At 35.7% G+C, this 27,224-nt stretch overlaps 1 protein-coding gene across 3 annotated transcripts; it reads left to right on the forward strand.

Annotated features, from left to right (window-relative positions):
- The first annotated feature begins 207 nt into the window (after positions 1 to 207).
- LOC117327894 (serine/threonine-protein phosphatase 6 regulatory subunit 3-like) lies at positions 208 to 27,224 on the forward strand. 3 transcript variants are annotated; one of them, XM_033885122.1, is made up of 26 exons: positions 208 to 457; positions 2,641 to 2,708; positions 3,879 to 3,958; positions 4,084 to 4,170; positions 4,535 to 4,721; positions 6,661 to 6,798; positions 7,608 to 7,673; positions 8,097 to 8,209; positions 8,739 to 8,852; positions 9,251 to 9,380; positions 9,957 to 10,115; positions 10,790 to 10,915; positions 11,237 to 11,301; positions 11,970 to 12,088; positions 12,682 to 12,767; positions 12,996 to 13,085; positions 15,464 to 15,561; positions 15,874 to 15,934; positions 18,081 to 18,217; positions 18,945 to 19,069; positions 19,631 to 19,829; positions 20,547 to 20,623; positions 20,875 to 21,106; positions 23,040 to 23,210; positions 23,767 to 23,904; positions 24,378 to 27,224. In XM_033885122.1, the coding sequence occupies exons 2-26, from the start codon at positions 2,649 to 2,651 to the stop codon at positions 24,466 to 24,468; spliced, it is 2,949 nt and encodes a 982-aa protein (XP_033741013.1). In that variant the 5' UTR covers positions 208 to 457; positions 2,641 to 2,648; the 3' UTR covers positions 24,469 to 27,224. The 3 variants fall into 3 exon arrangements, with proteins under 3 accessions (XP_033741013.1, XP_033741015.1, XP_033741014.1); XM_033885124.1 differs by having other exon boundaries at positions 18,945 to 19,036; XM_033885123.1 differs by having other exon boundaries at positions 15,482 to 15,561.

Genomic DNA, 27,224 nt, shown 5'->3' on the forward strand with positions numbered 1-27,224 from the left:
CATGTGCGCGGCCTTTTGTTATGCAAATCATGAACTCTGTACAAAATCCTTCGAAATACATCAGAAATACCTTTTATTACAGGAAAAGACAAAATACTTAAAATCTGGACGTATAATGTGTAAATAAATAATAAATTCTTTAAATTTATAATATTGAATTAAATCTCGCGAGAGCTAGATTGGCAAGTTATTATGGGATAGGAGAAAGATCGTTGATCCGCCATATTGAATGAAACTGCAGAGGAATTCCCGCCTGAGATGTTGATTTTCTCGTAGATTTGCCGAATTTAAGAGTGCATCGTTGCCTTCAATTGCTTGTTGATAACAATATGACATTCAGTTTCCTGGTGAACGTTTCATGATTTAAAAGATTGAGTGACACTTGCTTTCAGATTATCAAATGTGACGGAAGACGAGAGCTTCTAGCAGTTTATTTTTGTTTCTTGTTTTCACATAGGTGAGCGATCACTCCCCTCTATCGTTTGATACACTGTGTTGTGATAATCAGAATTGTTAACTATACGAATGTTTTGATATTTTATTGATGTCTTGTTTATTGTTTGCATTTCTGTATTATGAGATGAAAATGAATACCAACATGACCCTGTTGTTATCAGTATCATACAAATAAAAATACGTGACATTCTGAACTTTTAATTAATTACGACTGTCATCAGGTACTGAATCATCGTCTAATTAGGATATGGTTATGTATTGTGAAATCTTAACGTGTCTGGTTCAAAGAACGATCGATTCGAACCATCTAGAGGAATGCTTTCAAGAGTAAAGTTCGAAGACTGCGCCTTATTATAATCGTCATATTATAATTTGATAACTCTAACTCGACAGCGAATCTCAAGACGTAATAAACTAATAATACAGCTGATATATGGTAATACATTATATACATCTTAAATTCTTTAATCATTATGTAACAGGAAATTAAATAGTGTGTCTCTACTGGGAATCAAATCTGATCTTTGGCCTGCAAGCCAAATGGAGACCCCCCTTCAAACCCCACGGTACCAAAACTAAAGGGAAATCATATGCAATTAAAATCTGTCCTCCTACTTCTGCCTTTCATAGGTCTTTAACCCAAAACACAACATAGTGCCCTAACAAGGGAGCCAATCTGCGACCTTTCATTACTTGCCATCCAATAGGTTCACATTACTGATGTAATGTGTAAAAATGGCAAGTTTATGGTACTGCAATTGATGGTTGTTGGCAAAACACTCTATCCATTCATCTGTTTGAAATGCTAACAGTTTTCAAAATATTATAAATTCAGATAACCTTTGGGTTCTAGGTTGGCCTGTCATATCTTAAAAATGATAGAGTTCAAAATGACTGACTGTAGTCGTTTCAAATTTTGTCATGTGAAATTAACTAGACAAAAGGCAATATCTTATTACAAATTGCCATTCTAATCAAAAGATTGCAGGATGGTGCACTCTCATTGAGAGGGGCTGTGGCGGCTCAGTTGGTTAGAGTGTCAACTACATAACTGAAGGTGAAGGTGCATGGTTTGATGCTCCCTAACAGTGTTTGTTTGTGTTTCTCTGGAAGCTAAGAAAGGGCTAGCCTATCTTGCCATGCTTGTGTCCTTGGGCAAGACACTTTAACCCTTTTGCTCCAGATGGCATGCAGTGAGCCTCCTGTATGTTCTGTGATTTTCCTAGTAAGCTACCCTTATTGTACAGGGGCCTGTACCTTTTCTTTTGGGATTTTTTTTTTCTATCTTTGCTAACTGAGGAAATATTATCAACAGATCTTGATCTATAAATAATCTATAGCTTCTATAAATAAAAATCAGTGGCATTATTACATCTGCTCGTGAAACATTACATGGAATACATGTACATGGACAAAAACAAATTCTGATTGGGAAAATATGAACATGGAACTGGGCAAAACAATGAAATTTCACTATGGGTAAAGGCCTTTATTTCGGCCAAAATGTACCCTGAAAAAAAGTGGCTGTTTAGTGAGGTACTCGCCAACTACAAGGAGACCATGCCTCAAAATGACCTTGGCTGTTCATGGGGCAATAAACACAGCAAACTTAACAAATAAACTTTCAATTAAAAAGACAATTTCAAACTTGATTGTTAATAAGTGGATACCCTATATTATATTGCTTTAATCATTTGATTTAATGATGTATTAACACAAGACAGTGGTATACATGACGGAGCACTGCTCAACAATTGTCTATATGATCATTTCTTATTATTATAAACAAGAAGAACCGGAAAGAGTCATGGTTCTGCAATGTCTAGCGAATGATGGTGTTTTTATTAATAAACAATGAGAAATATTTCAACTTACATTTTCAAGTTGTTGTGAACTTATAATATTAGAATTATATAACAGTTCCTTTTACTAAATTTGTACACATAAAATGCATAATTTCTTGCAAAATAAAATTTCAAACAGACCCTTAAATCAAGTGAGGGCCATGTTTATCAACTCATTACAAACAGTGTGCTGTGAAGCTACCAAAAGGTTTATAATGTCTTATAATCATTAATGTAATCTGCATTATTGAATCAACCGTAACCAGAGTCCAACATTATTTAGAATTGTATCCATATCATATAATTAAAATGATTAACCTGTCTCCATTTATCTTTTCAGCTGCCAAGATGTTTTGGAAGTTTAATTTATTAACATCTTCTCATATCGACACCTTACTGGAAAAGGAGGTAATTGCTCTACAGCTTATAAAACTATGTGCAGGGCTTCCAGTAACCTTTGAGAGTATGTTTTTCACTCCTTAAAATGAGATATGACTCTTTGGATTAAAGGGACATATCTCAGGGCATTTTCTAGGGGCTTTTGGGGGCCATTAATAGGCCCCATTCCCAATTGAAATTATTTCAAATTTAAGCCAAATTCCCAAAATTTGCAGTTTACTCCTGAAAAAATCTTTCCCAATTCATTCATTTTCTTCCCCAAATGAGACAAAAAGGCCCCTTCCCAAACCAGTTAGAAAAAGCCCTGTATCTACTTATCATGTTTTGACCCTTCATTCATTCTTAGAAATAATCATTTGACCACCTAAACTGTTAAAAATCAAGGGTCAACTGGATGCCCTGATCATGCGATTACAATTATATAGACATTAAGCTGACCATAAGATGGTTGGCTGGTTCATTCCAGGATCATCTGTACTAAAGTAGTTGTTTCTGATGTTTCTCCAGAGACATGTCAGATTTTAGGTGTAGATTCTTTTGGGTCTGTGATTTGCATGTTGGCTTTTTTTTTTATTGATGGTAACCATGGCTATGAGATGGTCATCCCTGAATTTGATAGTTAAATGATGTAATTTGAATTTTTTAGAAAGTACTTGATGTATCTTTTATCTTATTTCAGAAATATATTCATCTTGATTCTTATTACAACATAAGTGTTTAATATTGAGATGTAAGAACAAGGTGAATTGCCAGAACGCTGGTGGCCATCTAGATTTGCCTGACACTGGTTTACACTGGCTAACAAATATGAGAGGATTGTCGTTGACTAAACTGTTTTAAAATTAATTGGATCACCAGTATTTCTAATGAATTTACACAGAATTGTAGACATTGTCAGTAAAGATATGACCAGCATACTCTTTATAGAGTTGTATCATTATAGGAGTTCGGCAGCAATCAGCTCACAAAAAAAGTATATTAAAAGCATTATTTAGGCCTAAGTCACACTGCCAATTTTCTAAAATTCTTGCATCATGATAGAAGAGTTCAAAGTTTATAGAGCATTTGTAAAATACTTCAAGATTAAAATGTTAAGTTTATGGATTTTCTTCAGAAACTTGAGAAAGATGTATTGAGTTAGTTGATTAATATTATTTGGTTGACATTATGATGTTACAGGATGTGACCCTACATGAGCTGATGGATGAAGATGACATCCTACAAGAATGTAAAGCACAGAATAGAAAGCTCATTGACTTGTAAGTTTGGTGTTGATTTAGTTCTACTGTAATGAGAGTGTTTTCAAGTTCATTTAAATCTGTTTCATTGTGAAGTTTATTTTTTCATTTGTTCACATTTATTAATGATAGAAAATTTCTTTCAGCATCATCCGTCCGGAGCACATGGAGGAAATGGTTAATATGATAACAGTAGAACCCTCAGAAGATGTGGAAGAGAAAGTCAAATACAAGTAAGTTTATGTATAACACATAACATTTGTAATGTTTACAAAAAAGATGTGCTCTAAATATGGTTTGTTATTGGTCAAGTTAAACTTTTTGATAGATTGCATCTTACGGTTTCTTGTTTCTGAGGACAATGCATGCATTCCCAAGGAATGAATGGGGTGTTCAACAATCCACAGTTTCCAGCATCATTGATTTACATATTATTCTTTTATATAATTTACTTTCATGTGTTATGAACATTTTCTTCATATGCTGTGTTAGCAGTTCCTGCATAGGGAATAAAAATTGCCCCTGGTAACGACTGTTTGAATAGGATTTGTTTTCAAATGATGTTGTTAGTGTACAATATGTTTTTTTATTCTGTAGATACCCAAACACTTCATGTGAGCTGTTGACATCAGATGTTTCCCAAATCAATGATGCTCTGGCAGGTAGTGAGGCTCTGATACACAAGTTGTATGCCTTTCTAGAGACAAACGAGACCCTGAACCCTCTCTTGGCCAGCTTCTTCAGCAAGGTCATGGGTCTCCTCATCACAAGAAAAAGTGAAATGGTAAGTCTAGTCTTACCGCACTGGTAACTTTTATATCTGATTTATGGGCCTATCATTACAGTTCCATTTGTGATACCGTAATACAGCATTCTGTTTACCATAGATTTCTTCAAAGAAGTTTCTACTGTTCAGCAGCGATCTGCACTTTTTCAATTAGTGTACTTGCTTACAGTAATATTTTGAAAAATGAAGCCCAGTACATATTTTCAAATTGGATATTGAATATTTTCAGCAGATTTACCTAAAAAAACATTTTGCTAGTGAAATTGTCAGCTTTTCTAATCTGTATGTGTTGAATGGAAAATCAAATTATGATTTGAAGGGAAAATAGATACTTAAATACTGACAAATTGAAAAAAAAAGAAAGTGGAGACAAGCAAGATTTACCTCTTTGTAAAAGATCAATGGCAATTGATCAATAGTTACTGAAAATATGTAACTGATACTGGCCGCAGGAAGGACAGAGGGTGATAGTCTGTTGCTAACAGTTCTACATCCAGTTTTTAACGTCGGGATGCCTTTGGCACCTGCCGTTATAGTCGTGGTGGGAAAATGTTGTTGGTGACACTTTTGTTTCCGGCTCACAATTCCTCTTTTCTGTCATACAAATGATATACATCCGCAGCCTAATATAGTTCCTATTTTGATAGCAATTATTGACACGATTTAACTGATATAAACCGTGTTGATTTAACTGATATAAACCGTGTTTATTGCAATTATTTAAAATGAAATGTGAATGTTTGGCGTTGTAGACTATTTTAGAGTATAAATATAAACATTTTCCTCGTCAGTATATGCAATTTGTTGGCGTATGATTACGTAGTTCTGTCTCGATCCTGCCTTGAAAACCAAAGTAAAAAAACCAGTTTGATCGTCGTGGAAATTTACATGCATTCACAGAGAAACTATACACATGTCTTAGACTCATAATTATGTTCATCCTGAGTTCATATGCAGGAACATTTCATATAAGCCTAAAACCAACCCTATTTACGTAGTCAAATGCACCCGAGCATTCCACGAGATAACTTCAGCTGTCACGTTACTCGTCACTAATCGGCCAAAATGGCTGTTATGTCTAATGTAACTAAACCAACGACCGTTCGCAGTTTCATATTCATTTGTTTGTCGCTAGAATATGCAAGAAATATCACCAGGAATTGAAGGCAAGTTGTAACAAACTACATTGCCGTTTTTCGTGAGGATTTCATTAAATAAGGTTATTATTTGTTTATTTGAAAAGAATCTAACTATTATGATCCGTGACTGATGTATTGGCGTCTTGTCAAAACTAGATATGTCTCGTCGGACAATGCGACCGCAATTTTCTATCTGAGTTAAAATATGGTATTAGGGGTCATAAAATGTATGTTTGCTAGGCCTAATTAACATCTTATAGTATAAATAAAATAATAAAACTTAGGCAGTGTACATCTTGGATTTTATCTTTGGTTGTACAACATGTTCTGTTAATAGACCGATTTGTTGTTCAGTTGATTTTTTTCAAAGTTTACAAGCAGCTTTACTGATTCAGGAGTACAGTTGTATATCAATAATCTTCCACAAGCATTAAAGAAATAGGGAAAGAACTATACTCAGCTATTGGAAAGTTGTCAGCAGATAAATTTGTCATAGATTTACATGTTTTCTTGAATATATATAGAATAGGAATAACCAGATTAAGACATTTCATCTGATACAAATGTAGCTGTCTGACTATAAAATCCAATGTTAAATTTCATATTATATGACCTCAGACCCTGACGTTTCTCAGGGCCTTTGGTCCTTTGATTTTTGCTAGTCTTTGGCAAAAATATTGAAATATTGGTGAATTTTAGAGTTTACTTATAACTTACTATACTGACATAGTGTAATAGACAGGACAAGTGATTATGTGTAACGCATCGTATTCTTACTTCTGAATTTTCTTTTACAGATATTTGAATTTTTAAAGTCCAGAGATGATTTTATTGGGACACTTTTAAAACACATTGGCACCTCAGCAATAATGGACCTTCTTCTCAGGCTTCTTACTTGTGTTGAGTCACCTGAAATCAGGAGAGCTGTGATAGAGGTAAGGGCATGTTTGACATGGATATTTCTAAAGGTATTGTATAATTTATGGTTAAGCACATAAGTTCTTCTGTTGATAAAGTACACAGGTCAAAGTACATTATTACAATGAAATATTGGCACAGAAATTGAATATATTAGGCAAAAAATTTAAAAAAAAAATTACTTGGTCCTCAGGCCCGTCAGCATCCAAAAAAATGTAGCCGCATTACCGATTATATATTGCAAAAACAATCAAATAAAATTGCTCTAAGGTAAACTTGGCAGAAAAAAGTCCGGAAAAATTGTTCCGTATTCCGGTTCGTGCTTCAGTCTCACCAAGCGTATGAACGAAAAGCAGTTACAAGCGCTAAAAAGACCTTGCTAGTTGATGCAAATGGCTGACTGGTCTATCTCCACGCAGACAATGGCTTTGATATCCGTGTACACACTGTGCAGAATTGGAAAGCATCAACAATAATACTGCCATGGAATATACTTGGGGGGGGGGGGGGGGGGGGGTCGAAAGCTTGTACAATGGCAGAAATATACACTTTGATACAGGATGGACCCATGGCGATTGCAGCCTTCAACGTTTCTGGACAAACTGATAGAATGCCATGTTTTGTTTTTGTAAAAAATTTTGATTGAAATTGATAATACAGAAGTTCCCTCAAAGAACATATTAAAATATTTCATTTTGATAGGAATAAGAAATGCAAAAAAAAAATCCTTTATTCTTTTAAAAATTGGCCTGAGAACCAACTAATTGATTTTATATGGCCTTAGTTTGTATATATTGATTTCAAAGTGTTTCTGTTGTTGTTTCAGTGGTTAAATGAGAACCAGATTGTAGAAAAATTGGTTGGATGCTTTAAGACATCAACTGATGAAGATGTAAGTAAAATATTGAATATGCAGGAAATATTACCTTTGAAGACTACTATTTCTCTCCCAATGGTATGTAATGTGTAATGTCTAAGATAGTCTTACTTGGCATTTCAATTTAATTGTGATGTCACAAGGATGAGATTGACCAGAATATTTTTTTGGTTTACCTGTTGTAAATGTCATGTCAAGAATTATGTTGACAGGCAAATATTGTTTTTCTCACAATACATAGAATTTTATTGAGTTATTTACTTATCTATGCAAGTATAGAAAGAGAAATGTTAAATTCTGTCATTAGATATTCAGACTCAGAATGATGTGTAGCATTTCATAAATCTGCTTTGCTTGTACTTTATAAATGATGTTGCATTAAAATATCAGAATTAACATTGATAAATTTGAGAATGCTGTTTATTAATATGGTTTCAGGTTCACTGCAATGCAGCTCAGTCTCTATGTGATATTGTACGACTAGGGAGGGAACAGCTTTCACAACTACAGGACAAGCCAGAGCCTGACCCTCTGCTCAACACAGTGGAAATGTAATTTCTCATTTTTTACATTCCTTAGGTTTGGGACAGGGGACTTTAGAAACAAACTATGAGAACATTGTGGTAATATACCCAAAATGTATCATGTGTCTACAAAAAAAATTGAAAATGAATACACTGATCATATTTCTTTAATTCCGAGCCCACCATCATCAGATTGATTATCAAATGTGCTTTTCTCCAGTGGTGGGTCATCCCTTTATAATTATTTGTTTTTGACATAATGAGATATGTTGAATGATCTCGTTTTAAAATGCAAAAGAAATGAAGATTCAGCTTCCTATCAACACTTAATTACCTTTCATTAGTTGGTGATAAGATCTGTTTTTGGTGTGGCACTGCTGTGGACAAATTGAAAGGGCAGTGGTCGTTCATTACAACATTTAAAATGATATCTCATGAACTCGTGGACAGATTTATTTTATGGGTGAGGGGAAGGGGGAATATATATATATATGTGTGAGCCGCTACTGGCTTTTATTTTATTTTTTTGTACAAAAAATGTATTGCTCCATTACAGGGAGGAGACAGTGTCCGACCTGCTCAGCAACATGTTGGACACTGAACGCAACGAGTCTGTTATAGTAAATGGTTTATCTGTGATACAAACCCTTTTAGAATTTAGGAAACAAGGGTGAGTAGTTGAAACTCATTGTGTCTTTAAAAAAATAATTTACTTTTCATTTAATGATAAACAGTTATCAAGAATTTAATTGTTATACCTCTTGCATAGATCTGAGTCTGACAGATTCCAATTAGTTGACTTAAAGTTTTGAAATGATTCTAATTTCATTATTAAGCATCCATACCTTCATGTGACATAGGCATCAGTCGTCAGGCTGCTGAGTTGAAATATAACAGCAACTTGTATAACTTCTTTTGAAGGTGTTATGCTGACTAAAGTTTATATGTGGCTATCGTCCTGAGAGCCACATTTCAATAAATGTGTAAATATTGAGGTTACTGATGCTACCAGTGAGGTATGCAAACTTGCCATTGTTAATATATATGTATGTAACTATGTATTTTCAGTCCTGAAGGATCAACAGAACATATTTCAACACTAGACACAGAACGATTAGCCCAAGGTGTTAGTAATGTTTTGTTAGCAATTACACCCAGACTACGGGATTTCCATAATTTACTCACAGATCCACCCAAGGTAGGTATCCTTTTATTAGCTCATCTGGCCTGAAGGTCCAAGTGAGCTTATGGCATGGTTGGGCATCTGTCGTCTGTCAGTCCATCCAGCTTCAACATTTCTATTTAAACCATTTCTTATTAACCAAGAGTCCCAGAGTCATATTTGGCTGGTGGGTTCCTGAGATTGAGGCAGACACAGTTGGTGAAAAGAAATTACCTTGACCTGTATAAAAGTTGTTAAAACATTAGAAAGATGTCTTGACACAAACCAAAAAGGCCTAGAATCATGATATTTGGCTGGTTGGTTCCTGGAACAGAGCTCAACAGAGTATAAAAAAACCCTGAACCATGTTAAGTCAAAGAAGTGTATTAACAGGTCTATAATAAAATACATTAGTTTAGAAATAAGAATTTAGGGAAAAGTGGCAGCAATACAAAGTATCCCGTGATATATTGATGATGAAATTGTCATTGTTGGTAAAATCTCAGAATAAGTTCTGGATATAAAAAAAATGTTTACAAGCCTGACTATCTGTTGAATATGTAATTCATGAATTTTAAATGCCTTATGTAAGTTTTCTTTTCATCTTTGCAGCAAAAGTTTTGTACGATGCCTACATCAATAGGGACACTTGAACCACCGCTGGGAAACACCAGACTGCAAATAGCCCGTCTTGTATCAGCACTCACGTTAACCAATTCACATTCTGTTACTGTAGAATTAGCCAATTTGGGGACCATGGGGGTTTTAGTAGTAAGTATTTTATGCTGTACTAGAAATGGAGTTCCGTACATTGTGTCAAACAAATTGATTAATTAGGGCTGAGAAACTGTTGTAGAAGCCCTTTTAAGTAATCAGTGTCCCTTAGTCTCCCCACTACTAGCACTTTGTCAATAGAAGTTTTCTCAGAGTCCTGAATGTTAACATTTCAGATATTACACAGTGATATGTAAATGTACAATAGGTTGGAGTCAACAGGTCTTGGTAATGAGTCATGATGAAATTTTGTATCTTAACTAAATAACTAATACCTAATAGGCAAAAAAATTCTTCATCTGGTCATAATCAAACAACAATAAAATTTTGTAAATGGCATGAAGCAAAGTTGATTGTAATCAAACAATTAGTTTGTTATGATACTTTTCAAAGGAAAGTTAACATGGGAAATAAATGAGCAAAAGGTCAAATACCAAAGTGGCTGGTACCTTGGATGTGCATGACTCCTACTTGATGATTATGGGGGATATTACATTAGTATAATGTATACACCTGGCCCTTCCTGAACTTAGACAGTATCACTTGTGAAGAAAAAACTTAATTGGAAGAATTATTTAAGATTTCAACAAAAGTCCCTGGTGAACCAAATAGAATGTTCATTAAAATGATATGGAGTATGTACTTAAGTGTAATGTAAATTGTTTTTGCAGGATTTATATTTCAAGTACTGTTGGAACAATTTTCTTCATACGCATGTTTCTCAATGCATCAACACTGTGTTATATAATTCTCCTATTGAATCTGATGGAAAGAAGGAGCACCTACTTTTAGTCCAGGTAAGTTTTCATTGTAAATCCTGTTCATTCCATCTAAATTAACTGCTCTCTCTTAAACGAATTATGTCTTAATTGGATTCAATGCAACATCATGATTGGTCCTCAATTTCAATGCAACATCATGATTGGTCCTCAATTAATAGTTCCTGCTGTTACTGGTTTATAATAATGTATATATGTTTGGTAGGCTTATCATACATAAAAAATATCAATAATATACTTGACAAATACTTCCTTGGCATTTTAGTTAACAGATAGGCACTTTAAATTCTAAATATAACACACAAAACATGTCCATTAAAATGTTTGTTTTGTCTGAAGTTATTTTCAGAATTCCACCTCCTTCAGCGAATAATGGATGTGTGGGAAGAGAACGATCAGCAACAGTAAGTTTTTTTTTCTTAAGATTAGTAATGATTTGTTCTAGAGTTAACCTCATCACAATGGCTGAGCAATAAGGTAGTCAAATTTGGTATACTTAATTCCTCATTCATGATAGAAAGAAACCTCTTGATTTTCTGAGGAGGTAAAAGGTCAAGGTCACTTTGATTCATGTCACAAAATCAGCTCCATGTAGATTATTCCAGGCAGTCATAATTTCATTTTGTAAATTACATGAAATGGAAAACAATGTAAGATTCTGTCTATAACATATTTAAGATATTTTTGAAAACAGTGTGAAAACAGCATTTTATTAGAGTCTGAGTGATACAACATCTGAAAGAGTGAATCCTGCTTCTGTTTGGAGATGACACAATACATTTAATGTCATGAAGCTCTAATGTCGCAATGCAAACAATTCAAACCTTTAAAGAATTAAAGCTCCACTGGGCATTATGTAAAAAGTCTCCCAGAATTATTATCTTATCATTTGTGAAATAATGAATTTCTTGATAAATAAATGTTATTATACAAACATCTAAATTGGATCTGTTTATGCAGAAATGTTTTAGTTGTAGAAATAGTTAATATTAAAACTACTAAAGTAGCTTTTCACCAGGTTTTGAAATTGAAAAAAGTTTAATGTTGTGGTATTTGTTGTGATAACTTTTAGAAGTCGAGAAAAGGGTCGACGCCGAGGCTACATGGGCCACTTAACCAAGATAGCCAATGATGTGGTAGCTGTTCTAGAAAAGGGGGAGAACACAGACTTACTCAAGGAGCAGATCAATGGTTTGTTTAGATAATAATCATTACATACGGAAAACAATGAATCATAAAGTTACATTAGTGAACTGTTATTTTAACTTGATATTTTGATAAAGTTTGTATGATTATCCTATACTTGACTTATAAGTATGCTTAGTCAATGATGAAATAAACATTGGATGGTTGGGTGGTGCAGCGGTAACACACTTGCTTTTCATGGATGTGAAAAGGTCACCTGCCAACCATGTGGGTTTCTCTGGTTACTCCAGTTTCCTCCCACAATAAGACCTCTCATGCACTTCCATTCGGGCCAGCAAGCGTGATTAATATAAGTTGATGTAACTTGTTTCACAATTGTTGTAAAATTTAGAATTTATTTGGAAAATCATTTAAATTGAATAACATGTTACATGTGATTGATCAAAGTAACTATCATCTACATTATCATGAAAATTTAAACTAATACCCACAGTAATGAATTTAATGCAAGCACGATTTCATCAGGTTTCTGTACACCAGTCTTATGTTTTTCCAAAAAATACTACAATCGGCTTTCTGCACATTGCTGCTAAAGAATTCGGAAATCATTTGTCAACATTTGAAACCTCTCATTTCAGAACTGGGAGAAGAACACAGAGAAAAATGGGAAGCTTTTGTCTCTGGTAGCTTATCAGATTTAAACAAGAAAAATACAATAGAATTGGTAAGTCAGAATAATTCTGTCATACAATGCTGATACAATGGAATTGTTAAAATTTTCATTGTATTGATTATTGTCGTGCCATAGGAAAAACTTTCCATTGTTTTGATTTAAGGATATTGAAATAGTCTTGAGTAAATAAAATAATAGATACATGTAATATTCACCATTTGACATATGCATTAAAAGGAACAATGTACAACATTTAGTGACCATCATTTTTCTGCACAGGTTCGGGGTCATCCGATTGCCTCTAGTAGCGATGATGAGGACCCCGACTTTAGAGACATTCCCTTCCCACAAGACGAGGCAATACAGCAGGTATGTTTGTACTTTATCTACTCACTTGTTTAATTGATTGTGGAATTGTGAAAATGAAACTCAAATATTTTAAATATTACAAAATTCTTTTTAAAGTTAAAGCTGAAATGATGCAATAACCATCAACGATTTATGTATATCTGCTTCTGCTTCTTGTAATATTGTTCTTTGGAGCTAAACATGAGCATGTCACACTTTTTCCAGTAGTTTATGCATGTAACATGAAGTGTCTGTAGAGTGTTAAAGATATAGATAAAAATGAGGAGGTGAAGTAATGCTTGATAATTAGAAGTGGTTTTTCAATACATGTTGAGAATTATATATTCTTATTGAATGTTGAGACTTTCCATAGAAGTAAATGACATTTGTATCATAATTGCACTGCCCCTGTAAACCAAAGACAATGTTAAGATTTCATCTGAACCGAAAAAAAAATTCTCCATGCAAATGACTCCTAAGAAATGATTAGGTTTTGTGTCACCTAGGTAATTTGTCATTGACAGTAAGGTTGTATGCACTTAAGTTTTCTGTGCAAAAGATTAGTTCAGTCATACTAAGAAACAAAAACTTAACAGAAAGTGCTTTGATGGGAATAGTTCTGAAGGTCAAAAGTCAAGGTCATAAAATATTTCTTGAATTAACTGTTGAACTGTTAATATGGCCCCCAGAAGTCACTGCATTGTGGCACTGTAACTCTTTTCTCTGTGACAACTTATAAAATCTCTTTAACTGCCTAAAATCTTTCTTGTGTGATAACTTAAAAAAAACTTTAACTGCTTTATTTGATCAAAATTAGATTGTCGGTTATAGTTAAAAAAAATTCCCTTTGATTTTGGCATACTTTTGTTATCAGTAAGATACTGATATATCAAAAAATGGTTAAAACGAAAATATTTTAATTTAAATTTGTATCTTTTTGGTGTTCTGTCATACATGCATTTACATTGAACCTGGCCCTTATAAAGCATGGTGTTTAATTAGATATGATATTAGGATTATATCATATTAGTAGGTGATTGCTAGATTTACTTTTGAAAATGCCTGGCATAATCAATGAAATATGATTTAGCTGAAAAGGCTAATGTGTGTTATTCGATTGAATTTTGAGAAACTTGTTCTTCCTAAGAATTGTGTTGCTAGCTTACAGTAGTAGACACTAGGCATGGGCAGGTGATAGCTAACTTACTGTAGTACAGACAGGTGTGTCCACTCCAGACATGGGCAGGTGATAGCTAACTTACTGTAGTACAGACAGGTGTGTCCACTCCTGACATGGTTGGGTGATGGCTAACTTACTGTAGTACAGACAGGTGTGTCCACTCCTGACATGGATGTGTGGTGGCTAACTTACTGTAGTACAGACAGGTGTGTCCACTCCTGACATGGTTGGGTGATGGCTAACTTACTGTAGTACAGACAGGTGTGTCCACTCCTGACATGGATGTGTGGTGGCTAACTTACTGTAGTACAGACAAGTGTGTCCACTCCTGACATGGGTGGGTGATGGCTAACTTACTGTAGTACAGACAGGTGTGTCCACTCCTGACATGGATGGGTGATGGCTAACTTACTGTAGTACAGACAGGTGTGTCCACTCCTGACATGGATGTGTGGTGGCTAACTTACTGTAGTACAGACAGGTGTGTCCACTCCTGACATGGGTGGGTGGTGGCTAACTTACTGTAGTACAGACAGGTGTGTCCACTCCTGACATGGGTGGGTGGTGGCTAACTTAATGTAGTACAGACAGATGTGTCCACTCCTGACATGGGTGGGTGGTGGCTAACTTACTGTAGTACAGACAGGTGTGTCCACTCCTGACATGGGTGGTTGATGGCTAACTTACTGTAGTACAGACAGGTGTGTCCACTCCTGACACGGGTGGGTGATGGTTAACTTACTGTAGTACAGACAGGTGTGTCCACTCCAGACATGGATGGGTGATGGCTAACTTACTGTAGTACAGACAGGTGTGTCCACTCCTGACATGGGTGGGTAATGGCTAACTTACTGTAGTACAGACAGATGTGTCCACTCCTGACATGGGTGGGTGGTGGCTAACTTACTGTAGTACAGACAGGCGTGTCCACTCCTGACATAGGCAGTTGACAGCTAGCTTACTGTAGTACAGACAGGTGTGTCCACTCCTGACATGGGTGGGTGATGGCTAACTTACTGTAGTACAGACAGGTGTGTCCACTCCTGACATGGGTGGGTGACAGCTAGCTTACTGAAGTAGACAGGTGTGTGCACTCTTTGCATTGGTGGTAATGGTTAACTAACTGTAGTACAGACAGGTGTGTCCACTCCTGGCATGGGTGGGTGGGTACACAGATGTTCGTGGCTGCTGATGTGCCGCCTGATTTATTATTCATCAGGCCTTCTCTGATTACCAGCTGCAACAAATGACCAGCAACTTCATCGACCAATTCGGCTTCAATGAGGAAGAGTTCGCAGAGCAGGAAGGCAAACTAGAGTGAGTGATGGATTTGTATTCTTTATTGATGTAACTTATTGAAGCCTTTGTACCCTCTTTGTAAATTATTGTCTTCCGAGTTTTTTGCCACAGTTTTTGTATTTATTTTTTCAAGTGACAATTTTACATTTTAAACATGACCTCTTGTTTGCACACTCACTTTTATTCAAATTTTAAATAGTAATTGTTGACATATTATCAAGGATTTTACATGTGTAACATGTAATTAATTACAGAAACCTGTCAAATATGCTCTAAAAGGTTATCAAAAACTTGATGGATTAATTATGCAAATTATTGGATTACTTTCAGCTCACTTTTCACAGAGAGGATATCTAGTATAGACTTTAACATTCAAGCTAATGAGGATCATGTAAGTATTTGTTTATATTGTTTGTGACAAGATGACACCTATAATTAGTATATTAGTATTAGAATTACTAGTTTAGTATACATGAAAAAGTCACAGGATTATTTGTAATGATCTAGTCAGTAATAATGTGTTACTTGCCCAGAGTGCTTAACATGTCCCAACACTTTATCTCTATCCTTCTACCTCTTGGTTGCGAGTTTGAAACCCTCGTGGGGCAGTTGCCTGGTACTGACTGTACTCCGGCTTTCCTCAACCTCCAAAACCTGGCATGTCCATAAATGACCCTGGCTGTGAATAGGACGTAAACAAAATAAACCAAGTAACTTGCCATTAACACAACAGTACAATTTGTACAAAACATCCTACTATGGTTTATCAAGAAACTAGTACAATATGATTTTAGTATGTAATATCATTGGTGTCCAGTCCATAGAACTTGCAGGTACTATACATACGCTCTGTCTGTGAGTCACATTGTCCATTGTCCAGTGTGTAACTCATAAAAACACTTTAACTGCTAATTATATATGTGAGTGCATCCTGACACATTAGAGTGTCAGTGGAATTTGATCGTGTGCTGTACATGTAGATTTCCATAACTCTAAACTTGGACAATAACATTCAGTCAGTGACCAGAAACCTGTTCGGGCGTAATCTTTTGTCTTGCTGCAGTATAATTTAGATGTTGAAATAATTGAAAGTACAGAGCAACCCGCTTATTTGCATAGCCCTTTTTCCATGACAAAATATGCAAATAACCGGAGTATTCGTATAGGCGGAGTTGGTTTTTGGCCCCTCTTATACACTATGTAGATCGTCAGGTAGGTACTCAAAACGGGCGCTATATGATTGTTTACGTTATTTGCATTAAAAACATATTTAAAAAAAAACATTATTTAAAATACGAAATAAATGGGTTGTTATTCTTTGTAAATGTACAAATATTTGCATATACATTTGTACTTCGTCGTTTACTACTTGTCACTCCGAGTTTGTGGGTCCGAAATCGGTCATACACGCGTGGGTTGGCACTACGATGTACAATGTGATCGTTTCAATAAACATTCATTATCGTCTTGAGATGTGTTTTGTTCCTGCTATGAGTATATTAGTTGTTTGATCATAGATGATGAACTGCTTAAGCAATAGACTGTCTTAAATGACCGTGAGATGGGCATTGTCGTTTGGGTTTGTTTTGGAAAATGGCGCACACACTCAAAGAGTTGTCGTTCCTTACACATATGCCCCCACAATGCAACGCGCCTAGTAAACAATCATGGCGATCGCAACCTGCCTCAGCGAGTGTTCAAGTGCACAGAACACAGGTTTGGATCGATGCTATAATAAATAAACAAATCTCATCAAAAGATGAGACATATCAATATTTTATTCAGTAATTTTTCTTCACAATGCTACTGATATGGTCTGGATAATAACTAAATGTCGATATCGATGCATCGAACATAACCTGTTTTGACGAAGTGGGAACCAATGATTAGATAACGTTGTACATCGTGTCGAATCAATATGCAAGTTAAAAACACTTTTCATAAAACTTTTATAACGGGAAAATCACAAAAATACCCCAAAATCAATTAAATTTTTTTCGATTTTTTGGAATTTTTATATGCATATAAGCGGGAGTCGGTGTTTTAGTCGATGCAAATACACGGGATTAAAATACAAAGATAAAGAAGAAAAAAATCGGGACCTAAGAATTTTATGCAAATAAGCGGGATATTCAAATAACCGATATGCAAATAAGTGGGCTCCTCTGTACATACAAATGCTACTTTTCCTTATTTTTACAGAATCTGAACTGCAACTTTCCCAGCATAATATGTTTTTGCTGTTATGCAATCTCCCATCTGAGCATCTGTATTACCAAACAAACTATGTGTCAGTTGTGTGGTTCAAAATTGCGACATTCTAGTGATCAATAAAAATAGTTCTATACCATTCATATTGATATTTACAACAGATTGACTACTGTTGTTTTTAGTTTGCCAGGATGAAATGGACCTGCTGATCTTAGTCGTGACATTTGACCTTTTAAAAAACTAATTCTGAATTTCAACCCTCTTGGCGAGCTATGTTGTCTTCTGATAACTCTTTGTTATGATAAACTGATCACTTGTTTTCACAGGCAGCAAGCTCTTCAATGTTTGGCCAGGCTTGTAATGAAAAAATACAGCAGTTTGATGACAATGATGACAGTGATGAGGACATATGGGAAGAGAAGGAAATAACATATTCACCAAGCTCACAGGCTAAAAGGCCAGGGTAAGTGTCAACACATTGCATAGATCACAGGTATAGAATTGTGAAAAAGATGTTGTTGGTGAAATCTTACTTTTGCATGGAAGTGCTCTATAATAATCATAGGGTTCACCTGCCCATCAGCAATTTAATTTCCATCTGGGAATCCAGAAGTTCAAAATTGTGTGATACGGTTCCCAAGGTTAAGGTCACTACTTAGAAACATAAGTGGGAATTACAGATTACTTTCAGAAAAAAACAACAACATATAAGGCCTTACAGAAGGCCAATCTTCTTGATTGCTCATGATGATACACTAATAAGCAGAGACTGGGTTTATTGGATATGAGTGGTCATCATTCAGGTGAAAGGCCAGGTTCAAAGGTCACACTTGACCACTTTAGAAATAAGGAGATTGTGAACAAAATGTCTCACGAACCTTTCAACCGATTTGGTACAACATTGTAAAACACATTTTGTTATTTGTATATTCGGAGCATTTAAGCAGCAATTCATTATAAATACAGCACCCAGTTTAGATACACATTGCAAGGCCTTTCAGGAGTGTCAGTACTCTAGACAATCTGATTTAAAGACTAGACACCATAAATAGGCCATTGTTGAGAGTAACATGTCTTCCTGCCATTAGTTTTACATCAGTTTGAGGCAAGAAGTAGAAAAGTGATATTTACTTCTGCTATACCATTTGAGACAAAGATTTGAAAAAAAACTGGCAATGCTTTGTTCGCAGACGTTTGACAGAAACCTCAGGTGATGACAGTGATACCAGCACGGATAGCGAGGAGGAACTTACCTCACCGAAGAGGATTCTACAACAACCAAGTGAGAACATGGACGTTGACTCCAGTCAGGATGGTAGGCTATATAGAGACACAAAACTAATCCCAAATTTACAATAGTCGGACATCAAACTAGCTCAAAAGATTTTGGTGTTAGAGGCAGATGGGGCGGGGGAGTGTCATTTCCAGACAAATTGAACTCCATTAGCTTTTAGTTATAGAAATGTTATGTGTTGTGGTGTGTTGTTCATTCCCTTTCCTTATATTCCCCATACTGTTAGGTTCAGTAATAAGTATTTAAAAAGTTTAATGGAAATTAGATTGTTATAACTAATAAATACACTCTCATGGGTAAAAGCTCAGTATGATCACTGAATTCAGTTTTTTAGGAACAGCTACCTTTCAATATGTGACTTTGTAATTTAGGCAAAGCCATCTATTTCATTATTTCAAGAATCTGACAGTTTCATTTTCACCCATGTTTAACCTTGAGGTGATTTTAATTTTCGAAAATAATTTTTCTCAAAAAAAAAGAAGAAGAAAAAAAAGAGAAGAAATGCAGAATTTTATGACTTTTATATCACCAATTGAAATATGGTCAGGGCCCAGGTGTATTAATGTATTGTTTTGTGTACAGCTTGGCAAGCCAGTTTTGACGAAGAATCAACACCTGTTGCCATGGACACTTCACCATGGAACAATGCTCAGCAACAACAGCAAGAACAACCAAATCAAACAGATGGAGAGAATTGGGCACAGTTCACCAACAAAATACCAGTACCGCCACAAAATGAGGACAACTGGGCAGACTTCAGTAATATAAATGATCTTAGCAGGTAAGTGATTAAATGATCTAAACAGGTAACTGATTAAATGATCTAATAGCAGGTAAGTGATTAAATTATCTAAACAGGTAACTGATTAAATGATCTAAACAGGTAACTGATTAAATGATCTGAACAGGTAAATGATTAAATGATCTAAACAGGTAACTGATTAAATGATCTAAACAGGTAACTGATTAAATGATCTAAACAGGTAACTGATTAAATGATCTAAACAGGTAACTGATTAAATGATCTAAACAGGTAATTGATTAAATGATCTAAACAGGTAGCTGATTAAATGATCTAAACTGGTAACTGATTTACTAATAATGCGTAGTGCTGCAGGTGAAATCTTTGCATGTTATGTTTAGGAAATTCTTCTTTTGTTTGCTTGCTTTGATATCAAAATGAGGCATTTACAATACTTAAAGATAAACATATTCTGAAAAGGAAAGAAAATAGTTCAAATTTAATAAGAAGTCAACTGAACAGTGGTCAAGGTCATTGAGTGAAATGTCAAGGACGACTTTTGTATCTTTTAAATGGTGAAGATATTGTTATATTATTCTGAAACAGATGGAAGAAATCAAACGAGAAGTAGTTACTGGATCAAAGGTCCCAAATTTGTATCTCTTAACTAGCAAGCATTTCAAATATGACATGGTATAACCTTGGTTTAAATCTGACAGCACCATGTAGTCATAAAATATTACTTTGTGTTTAAAGTTCTGCCCCTGGACCCAGGAGCAGTTCCCCAGTGGAGATGGATACTACTGACATCAACTCTCGGCCTGCTGCATACTGTAAGTTGGACCAGTATTCATTGTTACTTCTCTATACCTTTCTGTACAACATCTTGCACCCTCGGCTCATCCACCCACCTATAAGTCATTGATAATATGTAAAATATGCATAATGTGATTAATACTGCAAGTTACCCTCAATATTTTTCTTTCCCATGTATTTGCAGGATCAGCAAGTTTGAATGCTACCATATCTTGGTATGTCTTTGGGATAGATACATTGTGCTTTATTGTATGTTTTCTTGTTTCAGTGGCCAGAAGTGCCCCACCAGACCTTGCATCATCTTTAGAACAGGTTAGCAACAACATTAAGACTGATGATCTGGAGGTGGAGTCGTCAGAGGAACATGTACAAGGCAGCGAAGTTACATCGACATCTGACATTGTCACTTCGCCAAAGTCTCCAACTACCCCTCGTTCTCCATTATCTTCATCCAGCGACGCAACACCAGAGTCCTCCAGTCAGAAAACCACTGGTGTGGGGTAAGTCACACTTCGAAAAATGTTTCTATTAAACTGAGCATTTAAATCATGTTTGTGAATTAGAGCTTTTCTAGTAGAAACAAGTGTTGGTTGTAAAAAGACATAAATGTGTTATTAAAAATAAAAGATTTAATACGAAAATAATTTAACTGATCAGAAATGTTGACGTTAAAAATGTAACATTTGTGGAAGATGTGTGAAATAACTTGAAACGGTAATTGTGTAGTTGTTGGTTTTGACAACACTTCTGTGGAATGAATGCTTAATTTATGGTTTGATGGACATTTAATCCCCAACCCCACCCACCCATTAAGTAATGAAATAGTGAAGGACTCAAGAAAGAAAGAAATTATGAAATCACCTTATTGGAAGTACAGTGGAACTTCGTTAACTCGAAGTCGACGGGACCACGAAAAAACTTTGAGTTATCCGAGTGTTCGAATTAAGCGAGTTATCATTTTTGGTGAAAAGTTTGGTCAATATTTGTCAACATTATATAATCATTATAACTTCGCTCCGTCGCTCATCAGTTTAGTGTGAAGACTGGTCAATACATGTAAATATATATGTAATGTTTCGTTATGTCACTTGTAATTTGGTGTAGTTTTGCCGATATACAGTCACGATAAAGTTTCTTTCACTTAGTCACTTCAATAACGATCTGATGTGCAAGTCATGTTTGCAAAAGGTAAACGATAAAACGGAATTCGACAAAATAACAAGTTATTAATGTCAAAACAAATAACCGTTTAAGTTTAACACAGATTGCATACAAAACGTAACAGAACCATTACCTTTTATTGGACATATATAAAATACTGTTTGATCGGCCTACTTACTTTTTATTGATAACCACGCCATTTCCCATTCGGAACTCCTCGGGTATTCTTTTCAATAATCCACTTACCCGAGGTTATCCGATTGGCCATTTCCATGTGTATTAGCACCGGAAGTTGGGCTGCGCATGTGCGTATAAAATGTTACTGTAACTGAGTTGGCGTTTTATCCGATTTAATAGGCGGCACTGACCGTTACAGTTGTACTCTGAACACCTCGGCAGTAATTACGCTATTGTTTCAGCAGTTTAAAGATTTAATAGGCGCCGGTGACTGTGTCATTTCTACACCTGTAAAAACATGTGTCATTTCTACACCTGTAAAAACATCAGCCGGGTAGATCTACCGGTGTGTCAGAGATTAGTTCCGCTTGAGCGAACGGGTAGATGAGTTGTTGACTATCGTGTGTACTGATATCGGCGACCGCCTTGGGAAATTACCTGATGTAAGGAAAGCAGTACTTTTTATCACCAAGACTTGTTGTTATAAGATTCAACCGACAATTTCTTTTATGAATTTATGAAACACTTATAATAGCATGTAGGTTAGTAGTGCCGATATGTTCAGTATTACAAACGGAATTTAGCTCTTAAAAAATGTCGGCGTTTGCCACCGACCGACGAAAATTATACTTCGAGTTATTCGACCATTTCAAGTAGGATTTTTATTGTTGGGACCAAATTTTTACTTCGTATTATCCGAGTTTTTCGAGTTATCCGAATTCGAATTTTCCGAGTTTTTTTTACTAAGATAAAGAGAGAATTCGGCCGGGACCGGCGAGGTACTTCGAGTTAAGCGGGGTATTCGAGTTTTCCGAGTTCGAGTTAACGAAGTTCCACTGTACATGTTTGATAAACCAGTGTCCTTCTGTTGCGTAAATATTTTACTGGAATAGTCCTTAGCAGCAGGATTCTTGCATGCTACTTTTTATGGGCATTCTGTGAGTGAGGTGAATACTCCTCTTAAGTGTACATGTACATATGTAGTATACAAGCTTTCATGTGTTAAACTCCAACAAATGTTTAAGCTGTTCAAATATGAGTGAAACTGGTATCGGCGCAGTGTGATTTATAAGGAAATATCTTTCTTAATGTCAGTGAGAAAAGTGAGGAGCCCTCCTCATCCACGACTGACGTAGCAAGTGACAGTGGGGAGGACAAGGCTGATGTATCCCCGACGAAGAAAGAAGCCAATGGCAGTAGTGGCAATAACCAGGAGGAGAGGCCTTCATCATCAACTGAGGAGGCTGTAGGTGCTGACAGTCCTAGGTAGGTCACCATTCAACAAGTTAGTTCAGCATCAGCTATAGAAATGTTCTATAGATATACTTCTCTCAAATACAGAGGCTTGTCGGTTATATTAGATGTAGAATTTTAAAGCTTCAAATTCCATTGGAAAATTTTTGATGAAATCAGCTGTATTTGCAACAAAATTAATGGGGAGGTAGCAATATCTAGTGCACTCTCAACCCATAATCACTATGTTAATATTAATAATTATACAGGAATCAGGTTGTCTGTTACTCTGTCCGTCCGTCTGTAGACACAACAATCTGCTGACTACTCTGTCCGTCCGTCTGTAGACACAACAATCTGCTGACTACTCTTTTCGTCCGTCTGTAGACACAACAATCTGCCGGCTATTGCTCCTTAACTATTGAGGGGATTTCAATAAAACTTTCTGGCAATAATCCTTTTCAGCATTTAGCAGTTAAAATAAAACAATGAAAACTGTGCATGAAGTCTCGAGTCCTACTAGGATCTCCTAGTTTCCTGTTTTTCCAATGATTCTTCTATACTGATTTGTATTCTATTGGCGTTCCAGTTTAGTGAGCACAGTTGGGAAGGATACTTCACAGAAGACTCTGGAGACCCCTGACCATATAGGAACCAATGGACCAGTAGATGTACCCCAGTTGATAGAGGAGCATGCTAGTCTGTCTCAGGAACAAGTGGAAAACAGGTAATCAACTTATCATAATTCAAGATAATCCAGACAGCTATGTAATTAAGACCTAAACTAGATCACATGTAGGCATCCAGGTCACCAACAGTTGAAAAGTCTGTGGGTATAGTCTCCACTACTTTACTTCTGTTGCTGACCTAACATCAGACCAGGGTGTCTCCTCTCTAAGGATTACCTTTGTAATTGGGATAGGAATTAGTATTAGCTTTTAGCTTGTTTTCCAATCCTACATGTATATATGATTTGTATTGTTATGTCGTGTGTAAGTACTTGAATATGAATAAAATATTGTTTTACTAATTAAAACAAAATTTTGTTTTGGTCTTCTCTGAGGATGTGTATTTCTCAAATAAGAGGCGAGAATGAGTTTTAAGTTCAGGAAATGTATCAATGTGCCATAATGAGATTAAAACTTTCCTTTGTACTTTTTCAGTTAAAATATACTGTAACTTACAATTTTATTTTTACAGTAATCAGGCCAAAGATTGCCTAGAGAAGAAGGACAGTTCAATGTCCAGTGCCTCTCCAGCTACCAACGTTGTTCAGAATGGTCCAGTTTGATTCCACATGTGTACATCGGTCGAATTGCATGTGAACCAGTGATAGGTTGGCAGCAAATTGTCACAATTCAAGCCTTAGAAATTACCCTGTAAAATCTGTTGATGTAGGCCGAGACCCAGTGGACTGCTCAGCAGCATTGTGACTCATTAATGGCTTTTCACAATGGCTTTTTTACAAAAATATGGGCTCTTACTTGCCCAGTGTTCAGTGATTAATCTGTCACCAATACTTAACCTACCAAACAACCATACAGATATCAGTATTGACATGTATTTATTGATTGCCATTGGAGAGTGGAATGTAACACTGAATGAATACTGGTAGTCTGATGAAGCTGGTATTGAAGCTCATCCTGAGGGAGGTCGGTGTCGGGAAGAGCTCCCCCACCTGGTAGTCAGCCAGTCTGCTGTTTGTGTGTTGGTGCTGTGTATATATACCACCTGATGATGTTAAAGACAAGTTTGTGCTGACAATGAGTAGTGGAAACTTGCCAAAATAATATTTTTTATTCCAAAATGATAAAATTAAAAATATTCATGAAAATAGAAAATAGAGAAAGTGATGTTTGACGCATGTTTTAATTAGTTATTGTCACAGAGATTAGGACCTGGTTACGACGGGAGATCTGTCATGTCTGTGTTATATGTTATGTGAATCGAATCACTGTAGCTAGCTGTGATCACTGTGTATGGCCAGGCATTTTTAGTCTGGCCTCAGTATACATGACTTAGGGCTGCTTCTGCTCACTACTGGCAGGGCATTGGTCATTATTCATCTCATCATCAACCTTCTCATTTCTCATTGTACTGTACTCTGGAATGGATGTAGCCTGACCAAGGACAGGGTAGTTGTCAGTGCTGTTACAGCCCTGGCTTGGTGCTGGTCGGAACAAATGCTATTTATTGATGTAAAGGTTGTCTGTGAGTGCAAGATTGTGCCGTATTGATGATATATATATTGGTATTGTTTCCATTGAATCAACCCAAGAGTACAAATCTGTTGTGCTGTAGGTGTTTGGTCTTAGTTTGAAGAGAGCTTGTGTGCATGTAGGGTGGAATACAAGTCAAATTTGACATGTATTGATTGTGAGAAGAAGGAAGAGTACTGTTTGAAATTATACGACTCAAATTTTTCTAAAAATTCAATTCTTTTCCCTGTCTGTGCTTGAAATGCAACATTGCAAAATGCAATTTATATCTCAAATTTATTTTTCACTTTATTATGTCCAACATTAGCTGAGATATATTTTACACATCAATGTGATGTACCTCAAAGGTTAAGTTATTCAACTGCAGAAATGTTGTGTGAGAGTAACCCTGATGTTAAGTTTCTTTATCTGAAGATGCTTTATAAGATGTTAAATGAAAACTAATGTTCAAGTGTTGAGTAGAAGGTCCATTATTAACAAGGTTGTGATATGTTTCTCTCTTGTATTTGGAGTCAAACTAGCTATGGTTTGTACTGAACTGACCCACTTCCTCCATTAAGTAAACCTTCATATAGAGTACAACACCTGCCTCACCGAGGTGGCCGATGTCCACATCCCATTATTATCAGTAACTATTGCACCAATTAAATTTTGCATCTTCATAAAAACTAACTATTCACATATGGTATTGATTATTGCATGAACTAGTCTTAACAATTATAAGAAAATGTTTCTAATTATGTGCAAAAAATGATTTTGATACCGAATGCTGTTAAGCCGGGTTCCCGGTGATTTTTCAAGTCATACTGGCTACTGTGTTACTAGCAGTGTTCATCTTTTTATATCATAATTTCTAGATTAATGAGATTACTTACAAAAAATATGAATTGTATGCTTGTAACAATCCTTACAGTGTTATATATCTTGCGATTTCATGCTGTTGCCTTGACCCTTTCACTTGGTCACTATTCATCCTTTGTAAAACTCTTGAGGTTTCTAGGTTTAACATGATTAAACAGGTTTCAGTCTTGTGTCATTCACAATTGTTCCTTGCTTGTTTTCAGTAACATGAACTGTGCTGGTCACTGTCATTCGTGTCTGAAACACAACTCTCATTCTAACAACTCATCATTTGTAGGAGGATAAACATTTTTGAAATCAGTGGGACTTCAGTTGTACTGCAGGAACCTAAAAATAGCTCCTATTTTCATCTGTTTTATATAACGTAAGGTGTGTATGCTTACATGCGCAGCCGTCTGGAAACACTGAACAATTCTCACTGCATATTGATACCTCAGGGACAGAAAATGTGCAAGGATATCAACGATTCATTTTGATGTTGCTATTTTGTTCAAGTGAAAATCCAAACATTAAAAAACAGAAATTGATCTTCAAATTGATCTTCCTGTCTACAGATTAGTTTTTAAAAGTAGAAAGAGAGCAAAAAAAAGATTGGTAATTCTAGATAGTCCAACTGTACATGATATTGAGTGGTTAATTGAACTGGTTTTATATAATGAACATTCACGTAATGATGTTAACAGGTATTGGTGATAATTAACCTTCCAATAACCAACCCTAAAGGGGTATTTATAGTAGTACCATTTAACAAGTGTTTGCTTTAACTGAAAACCTGTGTGCTGTACAGCCAAAGGTGTAGCCAGTAGTGTCAAGTATGGCTGTTTTATATACTTCCCTGTTGATAATACTGTTCTAATATTAGGTGCTGCAGTGTATTGTACATATATAAACATGTTTATGGCTCTTTCACATTTGTGGCCAAGATTTCTGTTTTAATTTGAAAATATTTTAAAACATGTGATTTCGA

Source organism: Pecten maximus, chromosome 5 (genome assembly GCF_902652985.1).
Source record: "Pecten maximus chromosome 5, xPecMax1.1, whole genome shotgun sequence".
In the NCBI taxonomy this organism is placed as follows: Eukaryota; Metazoa; Mollusca; class Bivalvia; order Pectinida; family Pectinidae; genus Pecten; species Pecten maximus.